The sequence below is a fragment of the Nyctibius grandis genome, chromosome 7 (genome assembly GCF_013368605.1).
Source record: "Nyctibius grandis isolate bNycGra1 chromosome 7, bNycGra1.pri, whole genome shotgun sequence".
NCBI lineage: Eukaryota > Metazoa > Chordata > Aves > Nyctibiiformes > Nyctibiidae > Nyctibius > Nyctibius grandis.
Window position 1 is genome coordinate 49006239 of NC_090664.1, and position 18212 is coordinate 49024450.

The following is an 18212-nucleotide window of genomic DNA, read 5'->3' on the forward strand; positions in this document are numbered from 1 at the left end:
CTCATGCCCTTCACCTATTGCCATTAGCACAGCTATGGGCGATGCTCAGGCTCTGTCACACGGCGGGGGGACAGCTGTGTCCGGACCTCTAATTCATTGTGATAGAAATAACTTTTCCGAATGCAGCTTCTGATAGGTGGCCCTAGGTATGTAACGTCATATTTAGCTATTTCAAAGAACAGTTTGCTTGAAAACTGTCATATTTTTCACGCTCTCCAGACTGTTCAGCAGAAGCTGTTAGCATCCCTCTGTCAAAGTTTGAAGTGAGGTTCTCAGCTGTTGCAGTGCCCATGCGTAAGCTGCCAGAGGCAGCTTGATGTGCCAGGGCTTCTATAGGCGTGCTGAGATTTCATACTCAAGCAAGGTGCGGAAATTTCTGAGATAGCTCCAAACAGTTTTAATCAGTCCACAGGGTGCAATACTCTGTGAAGTTACCCTAGTTTATAAGGATTTCCCCTCCCCTTCATAAAAGAATGCATTTAAAATTTCTGCTGATGTGTTCAGGTTGCCATAACATAATTTTCCATAATTTTTGTAATACTTTGCAGCTAGGGAACAAGATGGAAATCTTTATTATTATAATTTCATGCATGTCTGAAGTCAATTGCATTTAGGAATAAATTCAGCAGCTCAGATTACGAAAGTGGTCTGCTGTCTCAATAAATATTTTCCTGCAAAGATCTAGAAGGCTTCAAGTTTGGCAAAGGTCAGAAAGAAAACAAGTTTGCTCTAACCATTAGACACTGCATCTAATGAATATGAATGGAATGGTCATTAGTCATGTTTTCACAAGAACACTGTCTCCTGCAAACTTGTAATAACTAACTAATAAAATGTAAGTTCTTGATACTTAGCACAAGTTAAAACTTTCACTACTTTGTTTTTATTACAAAATGAAAATTAATGCAGAAACCCATTTTGCTGAACATGTTTCCTTGCAGAGTTATTTTTGCCTTGGGAATACAGATGCAAGAGCAGCTACAGTCTGATCCCACAGTGAAGACATTGCCAGCACCAAAGTGGTTCTTGGCACCAACCGGAAACGTAATGGGGCTCCTTGAAGTGACTGAAGTAGATCTCAGTGATACTTGGAAAATTAGTGTGCATAAATAAGCATTAGTATATTTGCATCTCATTGCTTCCATAAACAAATTCTTAGTCCCTCCAGTAACCTCTGTTCATAAATGCATATTGAGTAAAAAAAAAAAAAAATTGTTCATGTTTCATCATTCCTCGTTGCTCTGGCTTAATTTTAAACAGTGCAAGCAACAGGAGCTCCATTACTCTTCCAGGAGGGAGTTGCACAGCTTCAGAATAGTTTCTCCCTGCTTGAAACTTGCTCTGATTTAGAGTGTTCATTTTTGTCTTTTCACTCCATTTCTCCCAATAATGTCGTAAATAATTAATCAACTGGGTTGCATAAACTTTTGGTCTTTTACCATAAAGAATCAGATAGTTCAATGCTTAAGGATCTATGTGGCTACCTCCTTTCTTTCCTTTTTCTCTGAACTTCTCTAGTTTATTTGTATCTTCTGATAATGATGTGGTCAGAATTTGGTGCAGTAGTCTGTCTGTCTTCTGGTAAAAAAACAGATTTTTCTAGATGGGGGTGGTATGTGGCTCAGATTTTTCACTAATGAGATAGCAATGTAAAGTATAAACTTACATGTTGATCTTGCAGTCCAATGACTAAATATGCTAAAGGAAAAAGAGATAGCATTATTGTAAACCTACTAATACTTGACTTATGCTTGAATTTAAAGTATTTTTCCTCTTGGAGGAGTATTTATATGTTTATGTCCTTCCTCCCTTTTCTCTTTAGTACCAGTACTGACAAAAAAAGTTGCTGTTCAGATGATTTTGATTGCAAGCTCTTTTTTCTTAGAGACATCATAGCTAATACTGAATATGTAGTTTTGCTTAGAAAACTCCTTGTAATGTATTACAATTAGAGCTGCTTGTTTTTTTTCTTGAAGGTTTTCTCAAGTCAGGATTGGTCTCTGTGGTCAAAATCAGATGGTTTCTGTGGCTTACAGACTGTAGCAGTCATCTGGATGTGGAAGATGTTGATTCAGTCGCTGCTTTGTCATCCTTTCTTGTCCTCATCATGGAGCCAAAACCAGCTTTCATTCCACATAGTCACCTAGGCTGTGGAAAAATTCAAGTTTGGTTCTCAAAGAAGTACCAAGTTTTTCAAGCTTTATTGAACAGGAAGGTTAGCTCTATCAGCAAACATTTAAGACTTGCTTTCTTTTCATCTCTACTTTTTCCTTTCCTTAAACTTGCTCCTGCCCTTTCCTCCCAAGGCATGGCCATTATTTCTGCGGTTGGGAGGCCTGTGTATGACCTGTTAAGACTAAGGTTCATTTCTGTGCTCTGAATGGCAGAAAGTAGGCATTGAAATCTGGACCTCTCATTCTCCTAGCTGAATAACTTAACTTAGGGGCTTTTTGGAAGCAGGCATCACTTCTTTTCACGGTGAGCCTGCTCTCCTCTTGCTTTGTTAAACTGTAGCTGGCTTTTTCATGGTCCTTTCCTTCCCTTCTTTTTCTGTGCTCAAGAAAGAGTAGGATTTTTTAGTTACTTTCTCTACAATTTACATATTTCTATTCTAACTTAAAGTTAGAGTGAAAACGTGCATAATATTTTGGGACTGTACAATCCACCACTTAAATTAGCAGGTTAGCACAGAAACAGTTCCCGGGATGATATTTCCCCTCTGTTGAAGGTTATATCTTTTTCTGATGAAGGAAGAACATTGTCCTCCAGACCTTTCTCTCAAAATTACTCCTTGAGACAAGGGGACTGTAAACCCCAGAGAAGCTTTTCACTCTCAGGTGTGCCTCGGGACGATTCGAAGCTTTGCAAATCCCAGCCCTATCCCAGTGTTTGCACAACAGCTAACTCATGCTACTGTTAATATGAACTTTTATCTTTTAATATGAGCACTTTCATAATCACTACAATGCCATCCAATTCTTTCAATCAGCGGAAATATTCTGGGGTTTTAGATTTTGTGTTTTTTTTTTAATTGAAAACAGACCAGCCATCTCCTTTGTTCCTTAAATATCTGTGTCCAAAGAGGTGAGGAAAGGCATTAAATCTTGTTAGAGTCCTTTTATAGGACTGTTAGGTGGTCTGGCTTTCAGCAGAACTTACAAAGTTACCTTTGCCTTCCAGGCAGCAGTTTATTTAATAGCTGAGGAAGAGTGTATTTACTGGACTGTTAGTAGGGGTATCCACTGCACGATATTTTCTTGTTGGATTAAAAAAAAATAATTTCAAGTACAGAACATCTTATATTATTGTCTTCTGCTTTTTATGGTGCTTCTAGTAAATCTACAACACAAATCTACAAAAAATATGTTTTGTGTTTTATTTACAGTTGAGGATTTACTTTTAGTGCATAATGTTTTGTGCCTTACACACTAGCAAAAGCAGAATACCACCACATACTCTTTTTAGAACAATCTATATGCACTTTGCTTACTTGTCTTAATAATACATTACTTCTAGAAACAACTGTCTTAGCCTTTGGTTTTTTTAGAATTGTATTTCTTAATTTTAAATAACTGCCTTAAATACTTCCACGTGCCTATCAGCCATTAGGAGAGGGAAGACTGAGGGTGGCTGTAGCTGCATAGCTGTGTATTCCAGATGAAGTCAAACAGATCTGAAAGCACTACATTGAGGTGGTGAATAGTGGGTGCTCCAGGACGGATCCCTCAGCATGGAACTGTCCACTAGATGCCACTATGGCTGCTCTGGAATGAAAATACCCAAGGACCACTGAGGCTGCACAGAGATAAGCAAAATAAATTGCTAAAAAGGTTTTAAAAGTTTTAACATGGGGAGATTGCCTCCTAGGAAGGCTGCATTCTCCATGGAGCGCTGCAGGTTTGCAATGCAGTGAATCGTGATTGCAAGCAGCAGCTTTTCTGACAAACTGCTGCAGAGAGACTTGTAAGCATTTGCTGTTTGAAAGCATTGGAGTAATATTTTCAAAACATTGCATGAGAAATGACACTGTAGAAGCCACTGTTGCTCTGTCTGTATGATCTCTACCTTGCTTGTAAAGAGAATTTAAAAGTAGAGGTATAAATTATAAACAAATTTTTTTTAATAAATGGAATATTAAAAATATGCTGTTTGCTGAAGAGATTCCTTGTAAATGTTAAATGTGGGTTTGTGGACTGTGTCTTCTGAAATAAGCCTCCTGGTATGCAACTTAATATCCTCTTCAAGGAACAGTAACATTTAATTTTTTTTTTTTGGAAAGGATTTTGTAAACAAACACCTTACTGGAGAGAAGTAGCAGGGAGAGAAGAGTAAAATACTTTAACAATTTCCTTCACACTTCCTAAGACATTTAACATCTGTAACCTTGACGTCCAGTACCATGAGACTTCTGAGATGCAAATATTGTGCTTCGCATTGGAAAATGATTTAATCTTTCCAGTAGGCAACTCGGGCTCTAACCTTGGATAAGACATCAAGCACTGGCTTGTTCATTACTCCTGGACTACTCCTGGACCTTACAGCACCTCAAACCGATAGCTGGGGGAAGGAGTGTGAAGTAATGTCCATATTCAGTGAGAAGAAAGAATCCTTCTTTTACAGAAGATTAAGTTGCCGAAGAATGATGCCCACTGAAAACTCCTCAGAAGCATTAGAGGAAGTTCTCTGATTAACTGCAAGAGCGTAAATGATACAGTCAAAGGTGGCAGCAGATGCCATTTAAGACGCTGCTGGGTCTGTGGACTTGTTTACATTACAACACAGGAACAAAGCACAATGCCCACAATATGGGGCAAAATTTACGTTTTATACAAAGCTCTAATTCATAATTTTTTAACAATTGTCAGGTAATTAGGGTAAGGAAGCTGATGCATTGGTCAACCCATATATGCGAATACTGTCACTATCTGGAGAGCCAATTCCTTTGCAGCTGCTGCTGGAAGCTTGAAGAGCAGAAGAACTGGGTGCTTCAAAGCATCTGCTTGAAGGCTCCTTTGCAAAGGTCACTTGTCAGCAGCATGTGAAAATTTCACTGCATGTAGATCTAAATATTTAATTACTGCAGAACACAATCTTTTAATTTACATCTATCAAGCTTTCATCAGGCTGCAGACAAACTCCAGTCTCTACCAGTCCTCATAGCTTTGCTCAGTAGCAAAATACAAATCAACAAGACCTTATTTTTTTTGCTGGTATTATTCAAAACTGTGCAAAGTCTTGTACACACCATCGTTTCAATTGTCAGATTAGCTGTACTTGGTGCTTCCAGGATGGGATATGTTTCTCTACCCAAGGACAGCTTATTATACATTGGTGGGGTTTTTTTGTAGGAAACTACTTAAAATGAATTGAATGAACCAGCTGCCCACAGAGTTTTGCCTTCAAGGTGAAGGTGGTCACTCATTGCAAGTTTCCAAAGACTTTTTAGTACCTGTTAAGCATATTATGACTGTCTTACCCACTGAACCTGTTGTCACAATCAACTCTTCCAAACTGTGTTTCAAACTGTAGTTTTTCATGCTCTCCCTTCTTATAATTCAGTACCTAGATGTCAGTCATGAATGTAAAGTGGTGCTTCCTTCCTTAGTAGGTAATAGAGATCATAAATATCCACTAATTCGTCACAAGTGGGCAATAATAATGAATTAAGATGGGAGTTTTCCATTTACTTCTAATCCTTCCTCAAAAATCATCATTCCAGAATTTGTGTTTTGACTTGTTCACTGTTTAATCTATCAGTTGTATTTTTCTCACTAGAAGTTGATAAATATTCAGTGTAAATATGTGTATCATGCTCCAGGGTATTGTCTCTAATAAAGGAGGTTCATCTGCCACTACTTGAGATCTTATTGGGCACCTGGGTTACGTTAAATTTGTGTCTTTTAATCTTAGCATCTAACTTTGTAATATGTATTTGTCAAAATTCAAGGTTTTAAATAGCAGCTTGTAAAAATTTATGCTTACATTTTTTCTCAAATATTAAACCTATTAGCAAAATAGCCAAATACATAAAGAAGCATCTCACTGTCTCCTTGGGTGTATTATTCTTCTGTTTTAGTCTCTTCTTTGGAAACAAATGTAGAAGCTGTCTAAAAGTCAACATTACCATGCTGTTAACGCAGATGTTTCCAGGACTAAGTATAACTTATAAGATATTACTATGGAAATTTCAGATACTGCTTTTTTCCTAACGGTTAGCAAATGATAGCACTTTAATAGCAACCATATGTGTATATTGATCGGTTTTCTCAACCTTCCCTCATTCTGGGCGTGTGTAAAGAGCAGATGTCTTTTGCATATTATGTTCCTTCTCAGAATACAATTTTAATCAAAGTTCACTATGAACACACTCTTAAAAGTTATAGGCATACAGTGGATGGCGGTTATTAAAGCATCACTCATGCTTTGAACTTCCTCTGCTGTATGATATTTACTGAAAAATCTGGGAGGTTTTCCATTTTCCTTTTTGCTTCATGACAACTTTGGGCAATTTTCTCATTGGAGGCTGTTAAAGGTCTAGCGGGTGCACGACAGGGTGCTCGGACACCAACACACTGCAACAGCCCCACATCGCTCTGCGCCAGAGGTGAGTGCAGCTGGTCTGGAAAGATGTACCATGTATTTACTCACTGTAAAGATCACAGTGGTTTTGGATAGTTCATGGCAGACCAAGCTGGACAGTTTTTAAACATTAGCTGTAACTTAAGTGAAAATGAGGTTTGTGCTGGACGAAAGCCATTTCTGAATTTGGACCACGTTTGCCAAATGGTTTTCTTGGAAAGAAAAAGAAGGGGAACTTTTACAAGTATTTTTTGTTTTTGTAAAATGGCTCTCCTTTGCCCTTTTTCCCCCCGCCATCTATGTAATTTTAAGAACCCTGAAAATTGTATGCAAATTGTATGTATGAAAATTGCACCCTGAAAGTTGAATGTTCAACCTCAATTTAATTTTTTCGTTTTTTAATCTTGCTACAGAAACCTTGAAATCAAATAAAAAATAATTAAAAAAACAAACAAACCAACCCCAACTGGAAAAAAAAACCCAAACAAATAGAAAAACCCAAGAAAATTCCTCCTTTTTTAAAAAAAAGCTACTGAACTGAACTATGAAATCTACTATTTGCACAACTGCAGTCCAACTGTAATCCCCACTATAAAGACCCTCTGTATTTTAGAGGTGGTATTTGCCAACCGCTCCTTGGGGCATGCTACTCCTTCTCCACTCTCCTAGTACTGCATTTAGCAGAGCAGAGCACTATTTGTGATTGCAGCCTCTTCAAAGCTTATTATGCCCATATTTCAAGTACAAAAGCCAAAGTAACTTGCAGTTTCTCCCTAAGCAATACCAGGGTTTTTTTGGATAGATTGTATAATGCAGCTCAGACTCATGTGCTAATTGTTAATTTTAGAATTTAAATAGGTTTTGTTCTATTCAAAGGCAGTAGTCTAAAGGTTTCTGAAAACTCTAGTTTTAGAAAAAAAGGTTAGGTCTCTTTTGCAGTTTGTGAGTGAATTAGCTTTTGCATCCACAGAGATATCTTTAAATGATACTTAATACAAAAAACTTTAATTCATGCTGAATATGTATGCTTTTCTGGACTCTAAAATAAGATTATAATTATTTTTAAGGTGCACTATCTTTCAAAATTCATGGAATATTAGTTGTTTATGTAAACACAGATTGTTTCCTAACTATTAGTAGCCAGTAAAGGTGGTATTCCAAAATAGAACTGCCTATTTCAAGTTATGTTTCATTTTGAACAATTTTGTTCTTAAACACTGAAATGTTCTTCTGTTCCTTTCTGAATCAGGACCTTATTTATTCCCCTTATCCATCTATTTACAAGTGACTGATATTTATATACTTTGCCTATTTCCAACTGCAACAGGTTTTTAAATGGAGATGAATATTTTAATCTGCTGTTAGGCTGCTTTATACATTATATTACAGAAAAACAAACCAGATCTGTGTATGCGGTTTCTAAATGAAACCTAGTTTCCAATAAAAAAATTAGACTCGGAGGTAAGTTTTTAATTTGGATTAACTTAATTTGGCAGTTGTAAGTGACAGGAGGATTGGAAAGGGTAAGAAAGCAAAAGTTGGCTGATTTCAATGAGGTATTTGTTTAATAGTGAAGGCTAATAATGCCCTTTTTTCTGAATTCTGGATTGGTTTCTTTTCTTTTATGCCATTATTTGTGTTTAGTGAACAGCTGGGCCAGTAGTTCCCATTTGTAGTCTTTTAGCTCTGTGAAGTAGCAGAGAAAGTAATGGACACTTGCAAATTAATACTTACCGTTATTTTCTGCTAATCTGATGTAGCTACCCTTTTTGAGCATAGATGTAATATCAGAGCTGAAGTAATTACTGTGTTAAAACTAGTACTGCAGTAGAATATTTTGCTAATTAAACTTGTTGCATTGAAATTGCTTCCTTTGGATCACGACATAGAACAGAACTGTTTTGAACAATAAATGAAACCACTTTCTTTCTCAGAGGCCTAGAACTGCAGATGGTCAGATTGTATGTGAAGCACCTAGGGTCTGAATTAGTCCTTTGTATGAAAGAGAGAAAGGTAATTTGAATGTTTGAACTCCCTATTCCTCCCACACATACACAGGAAGCTTGTCTCAAAATGAACAATTCTCTAAATAAAGACTAATAAGAAGCTAAATTAATTAGAAGGTGTGATTTGAAAAGACGTTGATGAGAAGAGTCTGTCATTTTAGACAGATGGAATGGAGCTAAATAAATTAGGCCACATTAATATCTCATTGTTCTGTGAGCAGCTTTCTTTTATTGCATTCATTAGAGGGTACTTCTTGAAATGAGCCTTTGCTAGCCATTACGGATTCAGTTCTCATTTACCAATGCCTAACACACAGCTCCTGCATTAAAAATGTTTCAGCAAATCCTCATAGTTTCTGCAAATTAATATTGATATTTCTGGGTGCTGCACTTTTCATCTGCAATATAGTAGGTGCTGAACATTAAGGGTTTTTTTCCCACTGAATTGTCAGTAAAGAAGTCTTACATCAGAAGATTTGGGAGGCAAAAGTTTGAAATTACTTTATAAAATCAACTGTATGCATAACTTGTACAATAGATTCTTCGCCCAACTAATATTCCTTTCCAGCATTTATTTATTTTGATAGAAAATACCCTGTCTCATGACTTCAGTAGTCCTTTGATAGCTTTTTAAAGTGTCTTTTAAAAGGTTTCTTCAGTATCTAATTAGGATACATTGGAAATGCGCATCTCATCACACATTCCTTCCTCTCAGAAAACGAAATGTATATTTTTCCTTTTCTTTTTCTCTCTCCTGCAGATGGAATATTTGGGAGATGTCAGCGAGTGCCAGTAATAGAAATCCATAAATATGACATTTCAGCCCCTGTTCTTCAGCGCCTGAGGATCATCCTGGAGAAGCTCTCACAAAGAGGTATAGTAAAAACTCTGGAGTAGGGTTAGTTGCACTGGGGGTTACAATTAATTTGTGCTCCCTCTGAGGTGACATCTTCAGAAGTTTTTGAACACAGTGTGTTTCTGGCCTGGTAGCGCAGATTTTATAAAAGTAAAAAGCCTTTTGACTCACTGAATCTGCAACAAGGACTTGGTGAAGCAATAGCAGGAGAGGTGCTTCCTCTCTACGTAGTGCATATCTGGGACTGACACTCCATACAATAAAATTTTAGCATCTATGAGTGCATCTCTCATATAAATGAAGCAGCAGGAAAGAAAAATAATTTGCCACATATACTTTTGCACCACAGCATGTTTCAGGGTGCATGGGCAGAAAGCACACTTCTAGTGAGCTAGAAACATTTCATAACTTTCTAATGAATTCAGGTAAGTAGAACTGCTCTGATTTCATTACAAGCTGCATCTGCTATGTTCCTTTTCATTTTTATTCAGCTTTCTGAAGTTAATCTCTGTGTTCTTTCCAAAGCTGGAAAGGATGTTCTAGCTTCTGAATGGCATAACTTGAACTAGCGAATCAAAACTGGGATAAAGTGAAAGCCAATAAAGTGAACTTTTTAGCTACTAATACATGAAATATACCTCTGTTGTAGACAATCGCAGGACCAAGAAATCTTTGTAATCTAAATTGTTCCAAAAGGATTGTTGGAATGGTTAATTTTGCACTTGCATCATCTGTGTGGGTGTTTGTTCCTAAATATTTTTCAGTTACAATCTCAATTACAAATTAGTAATATTGTATTAGCATCATGCTAGTTTAATTATGAGAAAAATTGGTTTCTTGAAAGTTCATGACTATACTTAGAGGCTGGACTTCTAGTTTGGAAACCACTGATTTAGAGGATTCAAAAAATTTGCAGGGATTGATTTCCTGTCCAGCAGCCCATCCAAATGAAGCAAACTTGGCAAAACTTGAATGTAGTAACACATGGCTGATTAACAGTACATGTGAATAGTACTTGTGGCTCTTTCACTTATCATTTCCTAAAGACTAAATTATGTAAGAAAAATTACGAAAATACTGTTTCATCAGGGCAGTGTTGTATGGGTGGAAAAGCTAGTATCTGCTCTGTGTTTGAATATAGTAAAGAACGGGGGCCAAATTCATCTCACTAAGACACCTAAATTGATACCTGAGTTGATCATGCTTGCAGGACAGCCAGCACTCATTTGCATTGCCTGAATATCGGTGATGAGTCCTATGTAAAGCTTCCTCCGCATGGATGTCAGAGGTTGAGACCTGCAGGAGACCCATGCTTCATTTTTTCAGTTGTCTTGTTTCCTTTATCTATGTAGTATCCAGTTCTTCTTGTCCTTTCCACAAGAGTACTGGGTAGCTCCACTTGGTGACGCCCAGCTTCCCTGGAAGGGATAGGGGACAGCATCTGTTCTCTCCTTTTTGTAAATAGCAGGACAAATTTCTCTTGGAAGACTATATAGTAGGTTCCATAATAAGTAAATCTTTTAATAAGTTGCATATTGAACACTTTCTGTTTTTGTTAGACATATATACAGTTAAGAACCAGATGTTTTGGAGGTTATTAACTTGAATGGTTTTCTAGGGGTTTATTTATTTATTTTTCTATATGTGACTTTGTTTTTCTTTTTTGTTTCCTCCTGATGTCTTCTTGGAGTTTTACTAATCTTTTTTTTTTTTCTAGCAATAGTCTGTTGACATCTATTTCTATAGAATTAAAAAAAAAATCCATAGAAAACCTTGTAAAATTTACATCCTTTTTCTTTCCTATTTGCTGATCACTTCTAAGTGATGCCTATATTTGAATCAAGGTCCAAATGGAAGATTGTATGGTCAGATGCTATAAAGCAAAAGATGATGTGATATGAATAGTAAATATCATTTGTGATTCTGCCAGCTCAAAATGTTTATTACAATAGGGAAGCATATGACAGAGGTTTAGATGAGTGATACACTTGATGATAATCCTTTTAATAAAGGACTTTGACTAAAATTGAACTCAGGTTTCATAATGATATAGTTTTTGTGTCTTCTTTACACATTGAGTCTATCTTTGTCTACACTATCTATTAGTAGATTGATGGTAGAAATGAATGTCTTGGAATATTAGTTTCCTACAAAGAAATGATCTGTTAACATTGAAATACCCTTGTTCATTCCTTGAGTCAGTCAAATCTTTCAAAATACTGTTCATGAAGAAGATTTTCTGAAGATTCAGTTTTTATAAATGTGACTCTATATCGGTAAAAACCCTTCTCACAGTTGCTGAAACATGATGAATCACTTTCTGAAATTGGTAGTGCTATAATTTACAATTTATGAGGAGTTGGAACATTTCTCATTGTCTGATAAACAGAACGATCAAAAGGATGCTGTTTAGAATGGACAAAATCATTGGAAAAAGGGAATGAAGGAAGTATCAGTATAGAGGGGTGAATGAGTAGTGCCTGAAGGAAATGGAAATACTTATTCCTATGGTTGATCTTCTGCATCCTCTTGTCCAACTTGGGAGAAGATACTTCTTGGTCTATATCAAGAATGATAAATCATCTACACACTTCCCTGTTTGAGCTAAAATGCACAGAATACTTTTTTTACTTTAATGTATTACAAAATGTTTTGTTTTCTTCTTGTCCCAACAATATTATCATGAAAGCAGAGAGATCACATCACTGAGATTCTTAGCAAGACTGTGGAAACAGTTTCACGCTGATGGTTGACCTGTAAGACTAGAAGCATAGAAAATGAGACAGGAGTACTAATCATAGTACATTATAACTCAAGCGTGAATGCATAAATAGCACTTGAAATACCAGCATAAGCAATAATAAAAGAAAACAGTAGTATTTCTCAACTTGCTTACTGCAAGAGGGATTTACACTTGTTTTGTAGCATAGTTTCTAACCAGTGATTCAGACTAGCTGGTAACATGGTACTAACGCTGTGAAAGTGCAGCTGCCATAGCGATGAGCATTACTAGAAGGAAGAGCTCAGAGATGGAGTCTGGAGGACACCATTTCTTAAAGGTATCAGAACAAGGGTATTTGCCCAGGGTCACAACAAGTGTCCATCTGACTTAGGATTCTGCCTCTGGGAGTGGCCACTGTGCACGTTTAGGGAAAGAATGTAAGGAAATTTCAAGCATACAGAAGCATTTCACAGCGTTCGTACCTTCTCAGTGTCACGTTCTTGGTGGCGCATGGTTCTCCTGAGCTGAAGTCATAATTTTGTGTTAGCTGTGTGCCCATTGGACGCTGTTTTAAGCACAGTTCGAGAGGACACTGTGTACTAGAAACAAAGCACATTAGACTAATAATCGATAGTTTAGCTTCTGTCTTCTGTTTTACTTAAATTTTAACTAAATTACAGCTGTTGTCCCTTTACTGCAGGAACTGTACAGCATGCCTATTGGAAAACGAAATCAGACACATGTTTTTTTCATTTGTTTATGTCAGCTGAAGTCATTACTAAATCATTCCTGAGTATGCTTGTTGCTACTTAATTTTGGTATAACATTTTATTGTTCTAAACCTTACTTTCACGGAAAGCAATTTCTTTTATACTATTATGAAGAAAGTCCTCCTTAAGATATTCAAATATCTCAATCAAATATCAACAGTGTTGTTAGGAAAACCAAAAAGAGTAGGATACACTTTTAAATTCATTTAGATCAAGTCAGCAAGATATTCTTGAGATGCTCATGGGCTGTGGAAACAGATTTACAGACTATTTGAAAAAAATAGCACTTTTTTCCTTGTTTGCCTTCTATGCACCCCAGGAAGCTCTTGACAGGGAGAAAAAAATATTTGTTCTAAATTAATTTTAACCAGTTAAGTGTAAGGTGATTAATATAACTTTTCTAGAAATAATTTTATACTCTTACAGCAAATTTGTTTTAAAAACTAAAATGATTTACAGTCAGTTAACTTGAAATGAATGTGACTTGTCACATGCAGCTTGTGAATTGCAAAAGGGTTGCTAAATATTTCAGGACTATTTTTCAAGGCAAACTATCATTTGTTACTGCAACGAAGGTAACAGACTTGAAAGTAGACCTTTATAAGCTCAGTTTTGAAATAAACTTAAAAGGAATAATGCAGTTCTTGCACATATTTGCAAGGTGATTATCACATCATTATGGAGGTATATGGAAAGCTGAAAACAAGAGAGGTAGGAGAAGGCAAATTTTTCTTTAAATTCAAATATTGATATAAAGGAAGGCAAACTCTTGGCCTTCAGGAAAAAAAAATATAGTTTTACTTGAATAGAGCATTGCTTTTACATCAAATTTCCTGGGCATCAGTTTGCTCCAGACACCTGGGCACTTAACAAATTCTTCTCCTAGATAGTTGCTGAAGCCAGGAATTGAAGCATAAACCCCATGACATGCTACACTGGAGGAACTCAGCCGGGATTGGACATGTTTACCTTCTTCTGGTATCACTGTCACGCTGCCTTAACTTTTTGGCTCAATGGACAGTAACGCACTAAAAAGGTTGCAAAAATTTCCTGCCGTTGTTAAGTGTTGAAGCACTACTGGTATTTTTTGGTCTTCAAAACCTAAATTGAACCTCAGGAAACTAAGAATGAGTTTCAGAAAAAGCAAGAAATTTTATTTAATAAAACAGCAGGAAGAATACATTTTGAAATCCCTTTTTGAACACCTGAATTAGTTCACATATGTTGCACACTACAGAACAAAAAATACAGATTATTTTTTTTCTATTTCCTTCCTCGTATGGCTGCTCTGCTTATCAGATACAATCTGCTATGGCATTGACTTGCTCTTTGCCATATAAGACATTTATCAAAATGTTCTTTCCAGGAAATTGATATTTATGAAGAGTGTATTTGCATTACAAAAATTGATTATGGGAGTAAAGTAGATTCTATGTATTTTGGGAAAGATATTTGAAACTACAGAAGAAAACTTTTTAATATATATTTAGTTTTATCTGCATTCATAACACTGTTGTGTAAAGCTTTTTGATTTTGCATCATTTGAATATTGCTTTTTTGGAAGATGTGTATGCCAACCCAATAGCATCATATTCATTTTGTTTAAGGAGAATGATCAGTCAGAGCTTTTACTTGTGTTTTTGATAAAATAATGCACTAACTAATATGTTTGATAGAAAGGAGAAAAGGCATGCATGTCTCCTTTGTGTCGTATTTCTGTCAACCAGCAGTGACAATTGCCAACTGGGATGAGGATGTATCAAATTCTTTGTGGCCCAGATAACTTTACAGCTTTTCTTTTGAAAGAAACAGAGAAATTAGTGGTAATATAATGCAAATATCAAAGGCTGTCGATTATTTCCTGCCTTGCCTGCTTTATTTTGAGGATCTCTGTGGCAGCTCATGGTTTTTAACCTTTGCATTAATGCTTAGTTTTTTCCATGAAGCGCTCTGTTCTGGCTCTTCCAGAGTCTGTTCTCTTTCTGATCTTTGAAATTTGGAGACTCTCTGTTTCCTCATTCTCTGGGAGAAACTGAAGATGTCTCTTCTTGTTCCCATTGGACTTCACTGAGCAAGCTCACCAGGCTTCCTCTGGGTGGCCTTATTCTCAGCGTTAGACTGAGCAACAGCTCAACAGCAGAAAGTCTTTGTATTTGGGTTATTCATTAACGTGCTGCCCTGTTAATGATGTTGCATGCACATCGGAACTTCATTCTTATTCTCTTAGATCATTCTTTAAAAAAATTAACACCTTCCACAGGACCATTGCACTGGGCGTACACTGGGCTTGAAGCGATATGGGTACATAATATGTTTTCCAAACACACTTGAAAACACAGCAATCAAATTGCAGTTCATTATCAGTTGTTCCCACACTTGGAATGTCAGCAAATATCAATTCAAGCATGAGATTACTTCTTTAGCTGCTGTATTCTCTAATGACACTACTTTTGGAAACTGTGAATAACAATATAGCATACCCAAACTAATTATGCCGTTTTGTACCATTAATCTATAATTATAGCACACTTACATATTCAACATAAGACTGATTTTTATCATTGCACTACCAGCGTTTTCTTCCTTATTTGGTTATTACAAGGGAATTTATTTTCTTTTTCAATCTCTGTATTCATTGCATTTCCTTACCTACAGCTTTTAACTACATGGCCTCACGTTCTTTTGAGACATCAACTCTTAATGACACCTAGTGTTTGACATATTTTTAGCTTTATAATAGGTACTCTAAATTCTGAAACATTTAGGCTTACTTTTTCAAAATCATAATTTTAATAATATTCATACAAAACCTCAATAGATACATCATGTCCCCCACAGTACATCACAGTATGATTGAAGCTTTACCTTGTTTTAGTAATCAGTATGAATTCCCACAAAAGTTCTTTTTTCCCTTTGCTATACAGAAAAAATATATATATACACACATATACTTTTTTTTTTTTTTGCTTAAGATATTTTCATTCTTTATCTTACAGCTTTGGCAGAATGCTTCTGACAAATGTAGCAGTTTCCTACAAAGGCTGGGTGTTAGTAAATCTCTTTTTTAATTCCACTTGTATTTTCTTTCATGCTGATTCTTAGCATATACTCACTGTATTTCACAAGTTTCTCCTTCTGTTTTGTTTTGCCTGTACATATGTGTATGGTCATGGGTAGACAGTGCAGTTCATGATAATAAAATCATACTTTTCCTCCAACACTTGTCCATTGCTCAGTTTCTCTTTTGCAGCTTCTCACGGTTTTAAAATTGTAAAAAGGACTTTCCTCTCCCCTTTTTAGTCTTTTGTTCCTATTGCTATCTGTTTTTTAATTAAACATTACACAGACCTGCACTGAATATTTAACTAAAGTGTCTCCAGTCTTTTAGGAAGGCTTTGAATATTCTTCCTCTGTTTGACTTAGCATATGTCAAACATATAGCTATCAAACTACTTTTTTTTTTTCTTTACACCATTTTGGAGTTTGTGTGGGGATTTTTCAGTGCAGTATTTTCACATTTCTTTAGCATAGTCAGATAATTTATTTTCTTTTCCTTATTTTACCTGTGAGCTACCTGACAATGCAAAACCTCTGACTCAGAAAGAAAATGTAAGGCTGCTGAGTGTGAAGTATTTTAGAAACTTGCTTTTTTGTTCCTTTTAGTTTTTTGTAGCTCCGCTGCTTTTGTGAAGAGGCAGAATTCCTGCTTGAGCATCCTCTAGATGTTTGATACATTCCTAGAAATCTGTGTTGAGTCTTTGGATGCTCCTTCATATTCACAATTCTATTACTTTCTTTCCCATAAAAAAGTGCTGAGATGGAAGCACTCTGTCCATCTATCACTCTCCCTTCTAGTAGTTTTTAATCTGTCCTCAGTTTAAACACTCTTTCACCAGACTTGACCTTTTAATATGTAATAAATAACATTAAATGCTTTTCTGGAAACTCACTAGCTATGTAGAGGAGCAAAAGGGTATTAGTGTAACTGCTGGGGTAAAATCACATGTTACCCATTTGTTTAGAAGCAGCTGGCGCTCACATGCATATGTTACAGGCAATATATTAGCTTTATATTTTGGAGATGCTCATACCCAGCCTGTGTTTTACCCAGCTGACAGGCCAAAAAGGCTGTCTGGGACACATGGAGAGGAGCCACAGATACTTCAGAAAAGTCCAGGGGGTGCGATGTCAGGCATGGGAGAGCATGTGGGACAAGAGAATAGCATAGTGCTGAGATGAGAGGGTTGTACTAGACACGTGGGCTAAGGGTGCTGACAAACCTTTTTTGTAATTGAAAAGGAATCAACTAAAAAGGCTCTTGGGTGAAGGGAGAGGGACTGTGGATATTTTTCTCCATCAGTCTCCAGCCAGCTGTCAAGCAGCAACTGATTTGAGTCAGAGCATGCAGGTACTGGCCCTTGAGAGGTCTACATACCCTTATCAATATCATCACACTGCCTGACTTAATTGATGGCACAATTAAAATGTTAAAAATATAAAATGACCTAAAAATGATAGAGATATGTTAGCCTTAGCCAAGAATTTAATTCCATAATCACTGAGTTTTATTTAATAATGTTTTTTGTTATTTTTTTCTCACATTGTTGTAAGTGCCTGATTGGTAATATATAGGAATGTCTGTTTTTCTTGAATGTAAGAAACAACCGTGGCAAAAAAAAAGTCTGTTTTAGTTGTGGGAGTAAAGGAATGGGGGGAAGGTCACACAGTCACAGATGAGACCAGTGCCTGTTTCTGTACAAGCCCAGTCATGCAATGGGATGTCTTGGCTACTCAACTTTCTGCATTTCAAGGCACTTTGCACTTGCTGAGCTATTCCAGCTGATATAAATTTTGCAAAAGTTTTTTTCCTCTGTCTTCAAGTAGCTGTTATGTTGCCATTTATTGCTATATTTGCAAGGTAACATCTTTTGGCTGGGTGGTTTTTCCTTTAGTCCCCATTGAGAGCTGTAGTTTGTCCTTCATGGTAAATGACCAATATGCAATATTACATATCTTTCCGTAGTGAAAAAGACTGTGTGAGAAATTACTGGGGTATGTTACTGTATAATTTCCTTTGGTGTTGTCCTTATGTGAAAGGTTTAACAACTACAAGTCAAATAATTAATGTTAAATAGATGGAAGTGCTTAGAGGAATCACAGAAGTGCTGGTTAGATGGACCTCTGGAGGTTATCTAGTTCAGTCTCTGGCTAAAAGTAGGATAATGGGAAACTATATCATATTGCCTACTTGAGTCTTGGAAACCTCCAAAGAATGGGAT

The 18212-nt window shown here is 36.4% G+C and overlaps 1 protein-coding gene across 1 annotated transcript in view; it reads left to right on the forward strand.

Moving 5' to 3' along the window:
- PTPRN2 (protein tyrosine phosphatase receptor type N2) overlaps positions 1 to 18212 on the forward strand; it is a 698861-nt gene that overhangs the window by 169531 nt on the left and 511118 nt on the right. The window contains exon 3 of the mRNA XM_068404529.1: positions 9346 to 9459. Within this exon, the coding sequence (XP_068260630.1) occupies positions 9346 to 9459 (114 nt within the window). The remainder of the gene's footprint in view (positions 1 to 9345; positions 9460 to 18212) is intronic.